This window comes from Lagopus muta, chromosome 13, assembly GCF_023343835.1.
Source record: "Lagopus muta isolate bLagMut1 chromosome 13, bLagMut1 primary, whole genome shotgun sequence".
Classification (NCBI taxonomy): domain Eukaryota; kingdom Metazoa; phylum Chordata; class Aves; order Galliformes; family Phasianidae; genus Lagopus; species Lagopus muta.
The window spans coordinates 11134449-11150613 of record NC_064445.1 but is presented as its reverse complement, the minus strand read 5'-3'; the positions used below and the strand labels follow the sequence as shown (position 1 = coordinate 11150613).

The following is a 16165-nucleotide window of genomic DNA, read 5'->3' as shown; positions in this document are numbered from 1 at the left end:
TTTCCTACCCCAGTGGGACTAAAGTGTTGTTATTTTCACAAACAGGCCCATTCATGAGATGATTTTGTGTCCCAGAGCGATCTTTCAGGCCTGAAGACCTCAGAGTCACTGACAATAACATTGGCCCTTCTTGGAAATCTCTTGATTTTCTTCAGTGACTTCAAACTCCTCCTTGGATGGATATTTGAGGGTCCCGAATCCCTTTACATCCCTCTTGATTGCCACACTGCAATGCAGCGACTCCTTCCCACTGCGCATGATGTGAGAGGAACAGCACCAGAAGGGCATACTGAGAGCCTCCTCTGAGGAGGGCTGCGCAACACTTTTTGACAGAACCCCATATTCTTAGAGGTGAAACTATTTTACAGACTCTTGTCAACATCTCAGCACAGATTTGATCGATTTTTTCAGCAAATTGTGCTGAAAAAGGCCAGAAGTTTATAATGGGAGTATTTGGGGTTTGACACTTGTAACAGTGGCTCTTTCTCTACTTCTTTTTAAAAATGTTCTGCTTCACCTTGAATACTGGGAAAACTCAGGAAATACTGGAAATTATTTTGCCCCTACTTAACAAAGTATCCCATTTATGTCTCCTCCTTCATCCCAATTTGCTTTTATCCCAATTTATTTGGTCCTGGTTTGCTCATACATAAGAGAGGTGTGGAGGGGTACAGCAAGGACTGAATTAAGTTGAAGTTGCTCCCTGTCTTGCACCTGTCATGTGAAATGGTTCCTGGCGAGTTCTCCCAGCATCCTGCTCCTGGCAGCAACAGTTCCTGTAAGAAACATTCACCAGGGAGAGAGGAAAAGATGGATCGAGGCAAGGCACCTTGTGAAGAATCCAGCTTTCCAAACTGTGGCACACTAAAACATACTATTATATGAAGCATGGGGAATCAGCACCCACACTTAATTTAAGCCAAGGCTGTTTTACATAGCAAAAGGCTTTGTAATGCTTCTTTCCAGATTCATATTTCTTACTGTGCTTCCTCAGGTTTCAGTGTTTATTATTTTTGTAAAACTTGGTTAAGAAAAGGAGCCAAATTCAGCCTTGTTGTTTATGAATTCATTAGCAGTACCCAGCAAGAAAGCTGGCACCGGGGGGCTGATGTTAGTTATTATGCTTTCCTCCCCCCTTGTCTCACATCCTGGAAAGGGATGCAATTTGATCCACTTGTAAGATCATTTGTGCACTGCTGGCAGCCCCAAAATGCCACGATCATATTGCTTGCAAAGTTTTTTTCTGGCGCTTGCTGCAGATGATAGCACAGCCCTGTGCGACTTACGACTGTTTATTGAAAATATTTTATTGCATTCTGTAAATCAGTTTTAAGAGACACCAAAGAGATACAGTAAGTAGACCAGTGAAACGATTTCACAAACTCAGTTATCTGACAGTTTCTTTCTCTGCGGGAAGAGAACCAGTTCTGTAAAGAACAAGCTGAGAAGACATGGTTCACAGAGGTTTAGCTACTCTGACTGCACAGCATTTATGCTTAAGTTCCCATAGTGCTCCAAGTGAAATCAATGGGATTGTTCATTGGTTTCAGCTGGAGTTTGATCAGCACCTTGCACCTGAGTCAGGTAAAAGTAATGTCAACAGTTTTCAGAGGCCAAACAAGCCACTAACTGTATGGCCATGCAGATTTCACCAAGGAAAACTCCTTGAGTTTCTTTGAAATTTGTTACTTCCTCCAGTTCAGGTACCACTCTGTACAAGATGTGCACCCTGAAGGAAACGTACCATGAAGTATGTACAGTTATGCCAAAAGGCAACAGACCAGCTTCTAGCATTTTCAAATGCAGTGCATATGATTCCTTTGAAATTCATACTCTGCAGAAGATAAAATGAGAAGTGAGGGTCTCCCATACTGCTCTAGCACTCCTAAGGCAGTATTGTTGGAGACATCAAAATGACAACTCTACCCTCAGACTGACTGTGAAAATCCAAAAATGGCACCTCAGACAACAGCACTTGTTTTAGTGTTGGCTTTTGTGACTTCTATTCAGAGAAGATCATATATCAAAGATAGCCCCAGCTCCCAAGACTACAGTTTGCTTCACCTTTTTAAGAAGTTCACTGTATTCACTAAGATAGTAGCTGAATACACCTTCCCTTCTTCCTGTTCCATTTCCAGCCTCATGCAGTGTTTGTTCCTTAACATATAATTATATAATGTTTCAAGTTAATTATTCTCCACCCCAAACCAAAGGCATTAACTTCTAGTGAAAAGAAAAAAGCTCTGATACCCTGGGCTCAGCCAGTCGCTGATGTAACACTTTCCTTTCAGTGAGAGCTGGCAATCTCTGTAAGTGAAAATACTGCTTCTACAAACTGGGTGAATGTGATTGCAAATCAGGGATATTTTAGCAGTATCTATAGAAAGGTGAATAAGTCACCCCTGTAGCTGAGAAATCTCTCCCATTCCCCAGTTTGACCTACACGTCATTTTCCAGCAAACACCTCCTTAGTGAGCTCATAACTGCACATAACAGAAGTCAGAGGCGAGTGTGGTTCTCACGGCCTCCATCAGCAGACCGCAGTGCAAATCTCTGTGCTGAGGCGGCCATGCCCACCCCATTGTGCACAGCATGGACATGATTCAGATGCTCCTCCTGGCCTTTTGTGGTGCAGCCATCACTGTTAGGGACCACTGAGTGTTTCTTCTGCACCTGCTCCAGTATCTGCAGCACCTGGATTTAACAAACACAGCAATAAGTGTGTTACTAGTTAGGGGGAATTTACTAATTGCTTCTCCTGCTGTTTACATAAACTCTTTTCTTTTTTAAAACTACCCGTCTGGGCCCATTCTTGGAATTGCATTAAGCATTTCTATCTACTCAAAGGTCTCTGGGACAGGTGTGAATACAGAGTCTGCCCCACTGAGATCAGAGATATTGGACCTCAGAGCCCTTTCTCTGAGGAATCAGTCTTGTGTCGCACGTTCCTCACGAATTTGCCCAGCACAGAGAAGTGCAATGATGGTTGCAGGATCAGGACACAGGCAACATGGAGATCTTTCATTCTGCACTGTGATAACTCCTCATGCTATCACACATTTTTTCATCTTTTTATAGAACAGGAAATTTCCAGTCTGATGCTTACTTCACGGAAATGGGCAAAGCAGAGAAAGAAAGGGAGAATAAATAAGATCAAGATTAATTTTACCTGAGACTTGGGAATTATACCAACTCTGAAGAATCCTATGTTTCCACTGTCAATTTTGGTGCAGTCCACAACAGTAGAGGCAATATTCTCTGGAGAAGGACCATCACAAAGAACTGCATCCACCTGAAGAGCAGCAAAATTCCACACCAAGTTCAGCACATGGGCAGCGAGATGGCAGTTTCCCCTTCTCAACAGAAGGCAGCTGTCAAGGGCAGCTCAGCTCCTTCCTACACCTCAGTATTGCCACTAACTACCTGTTGAATTTGGAATGAACTCAGAAAAAGCAAAGAGAGTTCTATGGGATGTGAATCAGTAGCAGAAGCAAAACAGGTTTGCATCAGCTGAGGAGCTTTGAAGGATTCCCATTTGAAAAGCAAAGGTATAGAAGAAGAGTTTTTTGAGGAGTTAGTGGTGAGAGATTTACATAAGCTGCCAAGAATATATTGTCCTAAGGATTTAGGATCTCAGGATATGTTAAAGCTCCAGTGCCTGTTTCAGATAAGCTTCAGGTTTAGATGGGAATCCCCAGTGCTCTGATAACTCAGTGGCAGCTAGAGCCCTGCCACAATTAAGCATCAGTGTTTCTGCTGCTTGTACAAAGTGAAGCATCTTTTTGTTGCTCGTATCATCCTTTGTTGGAAGACAAACTAATTCATGTTGCCAAGCCATAACTATACCATATAAAACAGAAGTGTTTTGGATTCCCACCAAGTTTTTCATTTTACGTTGTTCTCTCACTCCGTCACCAACACAAGGCGTGTCAATGACATATTTAATTAGATGTTCTCCCATATTATTGATATCATCTTTTGACTTGCCTACTGGGAACAGAGTAATTGTGTTCTTCCATCCTTTTGGGACCTGCTGGACTGAAAAGACACAAAGCCACAATTACCTTATCTCCTAGCTTGGCATACACTTGGTTGTGGTGTGTTGTGTCTGCCTCTCCTGTTGGATTAGCTGATGTGACCACAATGGGGCCAACCTGGTGACAAAAAAAAACAAACGGTAACAAGAGCTCTCAGCAAGTTCTGTGGTACACAACAGGTTGTTACCCAACAGCTGCTGCACAGGTAAAGACACTGAGCTACAGGTTGTAGCTGCTGTCATTCCACAACTTCAAACAAACCTGTGCTTACAACAAAAGTGTTCAAGGTGGGACCACTCACCAAGTCAATGAGGTGCGTGGTGACTGAGCAGTCAGGGATGCGGATGGCAACGCTCTGAGGGGTACCAACGTATTTAGCAGAGTCCTTCATTCCCAGGAAGTCCACCCATTTACCTGCATAAGGAAGAGTCACACAGCACTTACTGATGTGCATCAGTCCAAACACAGTGATCTTTCTAGAGATACTGCCGTGGAACACATGGCATTGCAGGGAAACGAAACATGACTTAAAATTGGAATTTCAAACCCAAATCTCTCCAGAGAATTTGGAAGTAGCAGATTTCCTCACCTCTGGGAATCACCAAGCTAATAGGAGATGGCCAGGCAGCATCCATGAAGTCCCAGAGGAGGGGGCTGAACAAATGTTTTGCAGGTTCTAGTTGCTTCAGGCTAGAAATCCAGAGTGACATGGGGCGCTCCTGAGCCTGGCGCTTGGAGCTGGAAAGGAGGCAAGGAAAATGAGTTTAGAAGTAAGCCAGAATTTAATTTCAAGCTGAAAAAGAAATGGCGTTGGACAGGTCTGGAGTTAGATGTAGTACTGCAGGCCAAGAGTCTGTAATGGAAGTAGGACTGTTTCAACAGACAATCTGAGAGGAAGGGACTTGAATGTCTGCTCCCAGTTACAAATTCCAAATGAAGGCTTTAGCTTCCTGTGTAGTGACAGGTACAAGACCCACTTTCCCAAGTTCTGAGGGTTCTCAGCTGCTTACAGAGGCATTTGTTAAACACAAGAGGGATTTTAGTTGTGCCAATATTTATCTAAAGATATGTACAATAACCCCCTGCTCTATTTTGACATTTCTTGATCGTTACATTTCCTTGTGATACCCAAGCTACCTGGCTCCATCACCTGTCGGGAGCCTTCAATATACTGTAGGACAATTCTGCTCAGCTCTCTCCTTTTTCATTTGGATCTTCTCCCCTGGGCTTGTAACATTATTGTCCTGGTAAAATTAAGGTACACGTCTCATTGCTCTGAATGGCTGCTGTAGCCAGAACTCAGTAGCAGATGTATCTCTGACAGGCTTCCTTAGCCTGGGAAGCCTACACCAGGGCAACGAGGCAAATACTCACCGGTGAGCTTTCTCCACAGCATCAGGCCGATTACAGGCTGCTACAAGCACATACACAGTGTCAGTGGGGATGCCGCAAGTCCCTCCATTCTTCAGGATATCTGTTGACATGTGAACAGGGCAGAATCCCTTGAGTGACTAGAAGTGAGGGTCTGTAATTCACGGGAGAGCTGTCACAGACAAAACAGCCAATTCAGTGCTCTCATCTCCTTTTTCCAACTGGCAAAGTATTTCCTCTGACAGTGCATTTTCTAGCATTCACCCAAGAAGAGATCTGGCATTTAGGGGAATTCTGGGACATATTCATCTGGGCTAGAAGTCATTCAGCCCTGTGGAGAAAGCAAGCACCATGTGCACTCTGTAGAAAGCTGTCAGTGGGAGCCCTAGCCTTGGAGGATACACGTTTCAGACTGCATGTGCTGACAGTGACATGATATAGGAGAGACAGCAGTGAGTTCACTGCTAAACCCAAGTCCTACCAAGGAATTGATCCTATTTTCCCCCATAGTGATTTTAGTTTCTAAAACTTGGCCCACTTGGTCAAAATACAATCAGATTATCATGGTTTCCATGTCTAGATTGAAAAAACATCCTTTTAATAGCGTTCTGCTACAAAATCTCCCAGAATTACCCCTCCACCCTGCATAATCCCCTATATATTTCCCTTACCTGCAATTCTCTTGACTGAGGAAGCTTTCCTGGCAGGCAGGTGAAGGCACTTGGTCATTCCTCCCCCCACACCACTAAGCTGCACAAGGGGCCTACCCATTGGTAAGCAGGAACCCTCAAAGGTGCTGTTGAAAAGGGCAGATAGGAAGCAGTAAAAGCTGACCAGACCAAAGATGAGAGTGGCAGCAATGTCATAGCCAGCTGGAAGAGCACTGATGGCATCCAACAAGAAGCTGACAGCAATGAGCAAGAAAGTGAGGGAGTAAAAGAACCAGCTGATGCTTAAGAAGAGCGTGCAGAAGACAATGAAGCTATTGAAGAGCATGAAAGCAATAATCCCTACTGCTGTGTGGAAGCTTCTGCTAGTGCCATAGAGGCCCCCGTATCTTGTCAAGCCCCAGATGATCCACATGACAGCATAAAGAATGAAGGCACTGCTCTCCAGGGTTTTACCCCGGGCAAAGGCCACTGAGCCACTTAGAAGCTTAAGGATCCCACCAGCTACCACTACCCATGGAATTACAACAGTAGCAAGTGGAGCTTGTGGGTCCCCAGTCACTGTAATTGAAAACGATGCGAGGACACTACATGCATAGCCAAGTACTTCAGCATCTGCATACTTGGAATACCCTAGGTAGGGTGTGTGAAGGTTTGCCCCTTCACGAAGCTTCAGAAAACTGCTGCTAGCAAGCAGGGCCTTCACAACACCCTCCCCTGTTGGGATTTTGGCACCTGCTTTCACATTGTACAGGTGAATCAGAGTCATCAAGGCTGAGGCCACAAAGATGGCCACATCCATTCCTTGGGGTCCGCCTTCGAAAAATCCCTTGGGACAACAAGCTAATGCAATGCAGTAGGCCACATAAAACAGCAAATACAGGCCATCCGCCAGGCTCTTAAGAGTGAGAAAAAGAGCCAAGACTGCAAAAAGAATTGAAAAAACCACAAGGAATGGGATAGGAAAAGTTGGCTCCTCTGTTTGCCAGATTGGGTATAGAAGGCAATAGCCCCCAGCAAATTTCAGGATGGAAGTGAAACCAAAGAATGTAGCCATTAGAGCGTCCATTGCACGGTATGATAAAATGCAGACTCCAATCTGGTAGATCCCGGCAGCCCACAGCCAGGGCACTTGACCAATAAATAGTTTGCTAGTGACACCCAGGAGCCTACAGCCGAAGACACTGGCAGACAGCATGTTCAGGATAAGACCAGTGACTGCAAAATGATTCATGCTGACACTGGTGGACTGGATCTGCTCACGGGCCTTATTTTTGGCAAGATCTGTGCCAGGAATGGCTAATTTCTCTTTGGAGAGGAAATAAAGAATCCTTCCTAGAGCAAAGTAACCACCAGCTAAGCAGACAACCATATAGTTGCAAGCCACAGCAGAGGAACCAAAAGCTGTGTTATAATGCATGGCAACTTCATGAGCACTGGCAAGTGAGACAGCAGAAGCAATCACAGCTAGAATGACCTCTCTGTTAAGGAAGCCCACCACTGCAATAATGAGTAGTGCCAAAATGAACGTGACCAGGCCAGGCACCAAGGCATTGCGGAAGTCACCGGTGTCGTTCAAAACTCCTTGCCCTTGCAGGATGAAGACCACTCCATAGCCACACCAGAACACTGAGATGGTCAGGAAAAGAGACGAGAATAGAGTGGCATTTCTTAGGCTTCTCCAAATTCCTATGAAACAAATGGCAGTAGAGACAGAAATGTGATTTTGACACAGTAGGTTATGGAAAATAGCACTTAGGACAAGCAGCTGTGCTACAGGTGCATTGTGTGTTGGAACCATGATCACTATATGAGCATGGAGCTGCATGATGGTCGACAGAGCTGCTGAGAGCTTGGGTTGGTCTGCACAAAAGGAACAACATGCCATTTTAACCCACAGATGCCTGAACAAGTCCCAGTGAGCTTGGAAACAGTTTTTAGAGAGCTCATATATTCACTCTTTTAAAATTGTCATGATCACGATAAAGCATTTGTTCAAAACTAACATTTATCTCTTTGGTTGCTTAGATCGGAAAAAAGTGGTGTGCTGGTATATTCCTCAAGCAGGAGACGTCAGTGGTCTGGCAAGGCTGCCACAGTTTGTACTAACATGTTGGCAAAGCAGACCAAATACATGTAAAGCTATAGAAGGGGAGGCCTACAAGCTGGCTGCCTTCCGAGTCTTACCTGCATATGCCAAAAGAGATGATAAAATCAACAGAAGAATCCCTAGAGCTGTGCTGGGGATCACAGGGGCTGCTCTGAGTGAACTGTAGAAATGCACTGCCAGCAAGAGTGATCCTGCGTGTGACAAAGGAGGTGGAAAAAGAGAAAGAGCTTGTAAACTTTGCCCCCCCCAAAAAAAAACACCAGAAGAGAGCCGGAGTGACAGGAGCAAGGAACAGAGAAAAAATAACAGTAGAAGATCTGTAAATAATAAAATCAACAGGGAGTGTTGTAACTTGGTTTGTGACCAAGGTCTCACGACTTTCTGGGTGCCCACTTTTGAGAAACTTGAACCTAATTGTATTTGAGGTGCTCCCTCATTGCTGGAAAAAAATAAAAACCAGCTCTCTGATTCCAACAAACACACAGACACGCTCTGAAGATGATCACATAAACCTCGTGACTACAGAAAACTCGCCTAAAAATGGAAAGGAGCAGCACTCAGAAAGATGAAATGCGAAGGACAAAAGAAAGGGAGTGGACACAGAAAACAGAGCAGCAGGAGAGACAGAGAAGAGAGGAAAGTGCATTAAAAAAAAAAAATCACTTATGAAAATGACTATCAAAAAGCTTTGATTTGCTTCCCACCTAGGTTGAAAGAAGTACAAAAATTCAGGCCAGCATTTTAAAGCCAAGACAAATATGTTGTTGGCTGCTGAACCAGGCAGAGGGATCTCCCGTCTCTGAAAATTTTACCCAAGCGGAGAAGATTTTGAGTAAACAGACTTTTTAACCCCTTCAAAAAGGGGGTTGTCCATGAAAGCTAGTCCCAACCCCATCCTCCCGTGCCAAGAAGACTCGATCCCTACCTGCGGAAATGCCCAAGAGCCCTATGGAGTAATGCAGTGACTCAGCTTTTCTGACTGCCATCGCAGAGTTCGCTGAAGACCCAGATGCGGGCTGAAATGCTGCCTCTCTTTCTTCCCTAGCTCTTTATAACCAAACCAACTCCACTGGCCTGTGTTCCTCCCTGCTCTCCACCCCTTTTCCCTACAAACATCTTCTATTAGTGTTTCTTTCTGCATGCGGGAGGAAATGCAAACGAGTTTCTTGCTGCAATAAATTTCAGTCTGAGTCAGAATGGACTGCTGGTAGCTCCCTCCAGGGGCCTGTTAATTTTACTGTTGATTAACCCTTGTTAAAAAAGACACTTGAAAAATAACATTTAGGTTTATTACTATTACTGCCTTTTTGCTATTGCCAGTGAGGAAATTACACTGGTTAAAATCAAGGGTTTTTAAAGACTCCATCTTGCTGGAGCAAACAAGTATTTTGTAAGCCCAGGAGATCCCCGGGGACCAGTTATTTGTCCCAACACCTGCCACAGTCCTTCTGTTTGCCCCCATCACAGCTATGAATGCCTGGCACCAATGTTCTGTGCTGGGCAAGCCCAGGGCATGTTCAGTGCCATTCCCATAAAGGTGACTTTTGTCCATGTGCCACTCCACATCCATCTCATCCAGCCTCTCTGCACACACTCCCAGGGAACTCCTCCTAATTCCTCAGGGGCTTTCATGAGTGAGTTGTCAGTGCAGTCTGGAGACCAACAGTGCGAGGATAAAATCTGGAAGTGTCTTACTGGCTTTCCAGGAGAACTGTGCATGCAGCAAAGTGATACCAGACATTGCCATGATCACTGCTGTATCCCAAAGGTGACATCAAGGACCTTTTCACAGCTTCCTCCTGCTTGCTATGAGAATATGTGAGAATATGTGATCAAGACGATGCAGGAGGCCATGGAAAGCAGTGGTCAGTGGCCCATGGTCATAATGGGATCATGTTGGTTACACATCAACTGGGAATCCAGAACAATCCCAGGCTGGCAGGATCCACAGATAATGCCAAAGGATGCTGCTCCTCCTGCTTGCTGAGCTGCATGGACTGGGATGGCATGCTTCCACTGAGAAGTTGGATCCTCATACAGGCCCCCAAGCATTTGTGGTTTCTTCAGTGCTTTGGAGGATACACTTGGAGAATAGCTACAGTGCAGAAGAGTTCCTTCACACTTATCTTCACTAGAATATTAATGCAGATTTAAGCAAGGTATCGATGTGTGCAGACACTCTCATTTAGAATGGAAAAACTTAGCCAAAAAGCATTAATTATCAAGAATATATCTGTAAAGATCTGTAGATCTTTAAGTTTAATTTGCCTATTGAGATACACCCTGTCACACAAGGAAGCAAGCTCTAGAACAAGCTTATTTTGTTCAGTTACACGTAGACAATTATTTCAGTAAGGGGAAACAATGCTATCAGTTTTCAATATGCAGAGCTACATGATGTGGTTTACAGCAAGTCCAAAGTTCACTTCAGTCATTAGCCATGATCAGTCTTACAATCACAGAATGGCTTGGATTGGAAGGGACCTCAAAGATCATATAGTTCCAACTTCCCTGCTATGGACAGGGTTGCCAAACTCCAGATTAAGCACTAGATTCAGTCAGCCTGGCCTTGAACAATCCTTTTTCTATCATTAATTGATTGCTCTCCTATCAGTATAAGTAGGAAGAAACTGTCTTTTCAAGTTGCAGCATGATTCAGCTGTTTTTGTTTTCCTGTAAGAGGAAATAATACAGTTCTAAATTATGCTTATAATAACTTAGATATGAAACCAAACAGAAGAGAAAAGGCTTTGGGAATTTCCCCCACTTATCTCACATTTTAATTTTTTCATGGATAATAAAAGCTGTTTCTCTACCCATCAAACAGGTGCTTTATTCCCGTTTGTATAGTTGAGTATAGAGTGCCTGACATCACTGTTTTTAAGATGCATGCAGAAATGAAGTCACATGTATCAGAAAAGAACATCTTTCTTATGCCTGTATGACTAAGGAACTTGCCAAGAAACTATTTCACTAAAAAAAAACCACACTTCACATCTCTTCTGAGAGAGAGACAAGGGCATTTTCTTACAAATAAGCCTAGCAAAATGTTCTTTAGTCAAACTGCACAAATTTTGTTGTTCACTGAAAAATGACAAGATAAGCTTAAGAGGTTATTTCAACACTGAAAAGCTAAATCAGAAATGCTCATTATCTTTTCAGGTATAAGCATATCAAGGACAAGAGAGAACAGGTCTCCACATGAGCCAGGAAGCATCCCCGCCACATGCTGCGAACCTTGCAACCATGTACATCTGTATCGGTCAGGGTTCTGCCAGTTCCTACTACCATTTTCCTTGCAAATGTTGTTGTTACCTCCTTGGACAGATGGTGCTGTTGATGGGGAATTGTGTTATTCATTCCTAACTCAGGACCTGAAGGCCAGGAAACAACTGCAAAACTGCTCTTCAGGGAGGGTGAGGACACTTAAGGTCAGAAAAGGATACCTTGGTGTTAAAAGGAGAGAAGCTGCTGGTGCAGTGTAGGGTCTTCAAAATGGGGCACATAGAGCAACTGCACTGGCTGGAATACTTGCTGTGGGCTAGCTCCCTGTGATACCATCTTATGCACAAAGATTTTACTGCTTTAGTCTGAAGTAGAATGGAAAACCGACATCTCAAAAGGAAAAACAGCTGCTCTGTTGAACAGCTCACGTCAGTTGGGGATGCTCTGGAGACAACGTGCTGGTAAGAATGTCTGCATGGGAGCAGTCAGTTGAGGAAACAAATAATATTTACACGCCCTGCCTGTGGTGCTGGAAATAAAACCATCTTGCCAGTAAGAAATTCAGCCCAACCCTTCTGGCCCCACCTGCTCCTGGGGGAGGGATCAAGCTATAAAAGGCTCCAGGCAGTTCACAGAGATGCACAGCAATTTGGGGCTCTCCGGGGAATCCTCCTGCTCTTTCTGTGACCATGGGAAAGAGAGTGGCTGTTGTGCTGTCTGGCTGTGGGGTGTATGATGGCAGTGAGATCCACGAGTCTTCGGCTGTGTTGGTGCATCTCAGCAGGGAGGGGGCACAGGTAAGAGGCTCCTGCCCCATTTCTGTCTCCTTTTGCCCAGGCTCTGCTTTTCACTTTGTCTCTCTTGCACAAAGCACTGCTCTTAGCAGCTTTGCATCTTGCTAGACCAATCAAGTTTCTCACTTTCGCTGGGGCCGTTGCAAAGCATTAAGTGAGAGGAGTCAAAGCAGACAGCAGTGTCAGGGCTGCTACAGCAAACATGAAGAATGCTTTGCTCTCTGCTCTGCACTCACAGCTGTGCTCTACGAGAGGACTGGCTGTGTGCTTTGTGCTCAGCAACTCTGTGTGCTACTCAAACTCTGAAGCCAACTTTCTTAAGTGAACCTCTCTGTTTCTGGCTTACACTTCCTCTCTTCTGCTTTGGTACTTCTGTTTCAAAGACTACCAATGACTTTGGCTGTTTGAAACTCATCCTTTCAAAACACTGAGGATTGAAACAGGAAATAGATGAAACCTTGTGAGTTGAACTGGAGAAAGGGCAAAAAAGGGTGATCCTGCAGCAACTGCTGTTACACCACTAGTCACAACAGCTGCTCTTTGAGAGAGGAAGAGTAGAGAGAGGAGCCCTGTGCAATTCCTTTCAGCTCCGAGCCACCCACAGATCTGGGTTGGAGCTGCTTTCTGGGAAATCGGAACTGCTCCACTAAACATGAAGGCACAGTACTGCAGGGCCTGCCCACCCAATTCCAAAGCCTTCAGACTGTGTTCGCAGTGTGGGTTAAAGCTGAGACCTGTCTAAACTGTCTCTCCGCTGCCTGTGGTCTCGCCTCTTTTCCTTCGCTCCTGCAGCTGCTGCAGTTCTCCCGCCTTACCTTAAACTGTCGAGCTTAAAGCATCGCCCTGAGCTTATCCCTTGATTGGCAGGGACCTCTAATGGAGAAAATTCAGCGACTGTGTGGGATAACTGGCTTTATGAGCACAGACTGGGCCCACCGCAGCAAAAGTGATTGCCTGGGACATGAATGGAAAACTCTAGGAAATGAGCTTTGTGCATGGCTCTTGGAACAACTTGTTTTCTTGGGAAGGAAAGGAGTGGCTGCTCCTTCTCCACCATTTCAGCTCCCAAAATATAACACTACGTATAACAATAACCTTCCTGATCCCACTATTGCATACAGGTGAGCCTGAGGCTCATTGCAACCACCAACAAAGGTCTTTCCTAACAAAGCAACTCAAGTGCTTTAATTTGCTACCTATGGTATTGAACATGTTTAGAATACGTGCCTGAGGGATAACAGACCTTTTCTTCCCTTCTCAGGCGGAGGTTTTTGCTCCTAATGTTGACCAGATGCATGTGGTAGACCACGTGAAAGGACAGCCAACTCAGGAGAAGCGCAATGTACTAGTTGAAAGTGCCAGAATAGCCAGAGGCAACATCAAGGATCTAACTAAGCTGGATGTCAAGGGGCTGGATGCCTTAATCATACCAGGTAGGTTGGTATGTGGGGTCTGCACGTCCGTGGTCTTGGAACAGCTTAGATATATGTAAGCCTTGAAAAATATGGGCTGAGAGAGATTGGGCAAAGCCACTGGGGGAGAAGATAATTTGGGAGACAGGACTGGAATGATGGACATCCTCCATCTGTGCTTGCATAAACTTATATTACAAGAGCACATGGCAGAAATTTGTCCCAGGCAGAGAGAGCAGATAACCACCAGTTGACTTACCCTCTGTACCATCTACTTAGCTTCTTTCTACTGGATGTAAGACTATCCCCTCCCTCACCAACATGCCTGCCTTATTATCAAGAGAAGCAAAAGCTGGGACACAGAGAGGGTGACTCAGAAGTGAAAAGTGCAGTCTCTTCTGAAATCAGTCTTCGGTGAAAGTATTTCAGTGGGGTTGGATGAGACCCGGAACAAGGATTAAAAGACAAGTGAAAGCTTGTCAGCGTGCTGAAAGAGAAGAGCTCAGAAGTGGAACAGGGTAACCAGCAGTGCACTGATACCTCTCCGGTTTTCTTTAGAAACAGAGGTGGTGCTTTAGAATCTTATCATGTGGTGGTCAGGAGCTGAGAATATTCAGGGGCTTGCAAAGGTTCTGCTTTCTTTCATCAGTATTGCCTAAAGGCTTCTTTCCACCAAATCCATTTTAACATTCTAACAAACCATACCTGACAGAAGTCCTGCCCCGGAGCACTAATCTTCCTGTCTAACCTGTTTCCCTCTTCTCAGGTGGCTTTGGAGTGGCTAAAAACCTGAGTACTTGGGCCACCCAAGGAAAGAACTGCACAGTCTCCAAAGAAGTGGAGGATGTCCTGAAGGCATTCCATGCTGCCAAAAAGCCCATTGGCCTGTGCTGCATTTCCCCAGTGCTGGCAGCCAAAATCTTCCCAGGCTGTGAGCTGACTGTCGGTCATGACACAGAGTGTGAGAAGTAAGTAACCTTGGGATGCTAATACATAACTGTACCATGAAAGTCACAGAATCAGCAATCTCTCCCCAGTGTATCTAGTACTGTGCGTTGTGTGCCTTTCGGTCCCAGGGCAGGAAAGATGGCGAAGATGCCGCACCACTGACTGAAAGTTAAGCAGATCCTGGCTAGGAACAAGATGGCTGCATCATACATAAAAGGCAGGGATTAAGACTGACGTTATCCATCCATGAAAGCTGTGACTGAATTCTGCCAGTGGCAGGAAAGAAACTGATGGCTCTTGTTAATGGTATAGAAAGCTGGTGAAGAAACCAAACCCCAAAATAAGTCTAGAGTGCATAGAATTAAGCAGCAGAACAACTATGCTGGAACATCAAGGTTTTATGTCAGCTTTACTTCAGCACTGTAATCTGGAGATTTTCCTGATGCTACAGCCTTAGAAAAATTCTTTTGACAGGGAAAGATTTAGAACCTATAAAGCAGGCTTTTTATAGGGACCATCCATCTCTCTGTAACGGCTGAGAAGATGCTGTTGTGAGGTGCAAACAGGCTTTTTATTGTAGGCTTTTCTCAGATCCTCTACACTGGTCTTTTTTCTTATAGATGGCCTTATGCAAAGACTGCTGAGACTGTGAAGGAACTTGGCTGCAAGCACATAAACAAACACGTCACTGAAGTTCACGTGGATGTGAAGAACAAGCTGGTGACCACCAGTGCCTTCATGTGCAATGCCCCCATTCATGAGATCTATGATGGTATTGGAAAAATGGTCAAAGAAGTGATCAGGCTTGCCTAAATGCCACAAAGCCAAATGTCAACAGGCAAACTGCTACTCAGAGTTCTTCCCCACACTGCAACACCAGTGGCTGCTGGAGTGAGAGAACTGGAGCAATGTAAGATTGGCATATTTTATCATGGACATACCATTTACTGTACTGACCCCAAATCAGCAGCAGTTCTGTGATTCTGTAATGAGTGTCAGTGCACCATAAGCTGGCACACAGATGCCAGATGTCCACAGATTGCCATCATTATCTGTGGTTCTGAGTAGCTGGGCAGTTGCCTGGGTCTTTTCAGTTATGATTTGGCTGACCTGACAAGCACATCATGTGTGAATGGGAATTGTTCAGAAATTTGTTATAAATCTCTCTCTCCCTACTTTTCACCATATCACAGAATAGATGAATTAGTGGCAAAAGGAAGGAGCACAATTTTGGTACTGAATAAAACAGACATATTTTACAAAGGCTGAATGCTGCTTTTATTTTTGTCTTTTACTCTGTGTTAGGATATGTTTTTAGTGCTGGTGGCTGGACAGTAAATGGGTAAAATAGCACAGAAGGAAGTCACCAGAAACAACCCCCCCTAGTTCTCCTAGGTTTTCTCAGAACTCAGACATGGTAAAAGCAGAAGCAAACCAACATTAGCAGGAAGGTTTAACAAGAAGTTGTTAAATTCTTCTCTTGTATTAACGCGAGACCAGTTACAATAGCATGGGGGTATTTTGGAAGTAGTCTAGGCGGAAAGTGTCAAGGGTGAAATCTGGGCATCCCAAAGAAAATGCTGCAATTTCCAACTGCTTT

At 44.6% G+C, this 16165-nt stretch overlaps 2 protein-coding genes across 2 annotated transcripts; one reads left to right on the top strand and one right to left on the bottom strand.

The window, feature by feature from the left end:
- Positions 1 to 1180: 1180 nt before the first annotated feature.
- On the bottom strand, positions 1181 to 9387 carry LOC125699703 (uncharacterized). The gene is made up of 9 exons (XM_048959529.1): positions 9112 to 9387; positions 8264 to 8377; positions 6080 to 7765; positions 5412 to 5511; positions 4627 to 4775; positions 4339 to 4451; positions 4065 to 4154; positions 3170 to 3292; positions 1181 to 2694 (listed from the first exon to the last, which is right to left on the bottom strand). The coding sequence occupies exons 1-9, from the start codon at positions 9170 to 9172 to the stop codon at positions 2500 to 2502; spliced, it is 2631 nt and encodes an 876-aa protein (XP_048815486.1). The 5' UTR covers positions 9173 to 9387; the 3' UTR covers positions 1181 to 2499.
- Positions 9388 to 12041: 2654 nt separating this feature from the next.
- Positions 12042 to 16048, top strand: LOC125699701 (glutamine amidotransferase-like class 1 domain-containing protein 3, mitochondrial). The gene is made up of 4 exons (XM_048959527.1): positions 12042 to 12208; positions 13467 to 13638; positions 14384 to 14585; positions 15186 to 16048. The coding sequence occupies exons 1-4, from the start codon at positions 12101 to 12103 to the stop codon at positions 15376 to 15378; spliced, it is 675 nt and encodes a 224-aa protein (XP_048815484.1). The 5' UTR covers positions 12042 to 12100; the 3' UTR covers positions 15379 to 16048.
- The last annotated feature ends 117 nt before the right edge of the window (positions 16049 to 16165 follow it).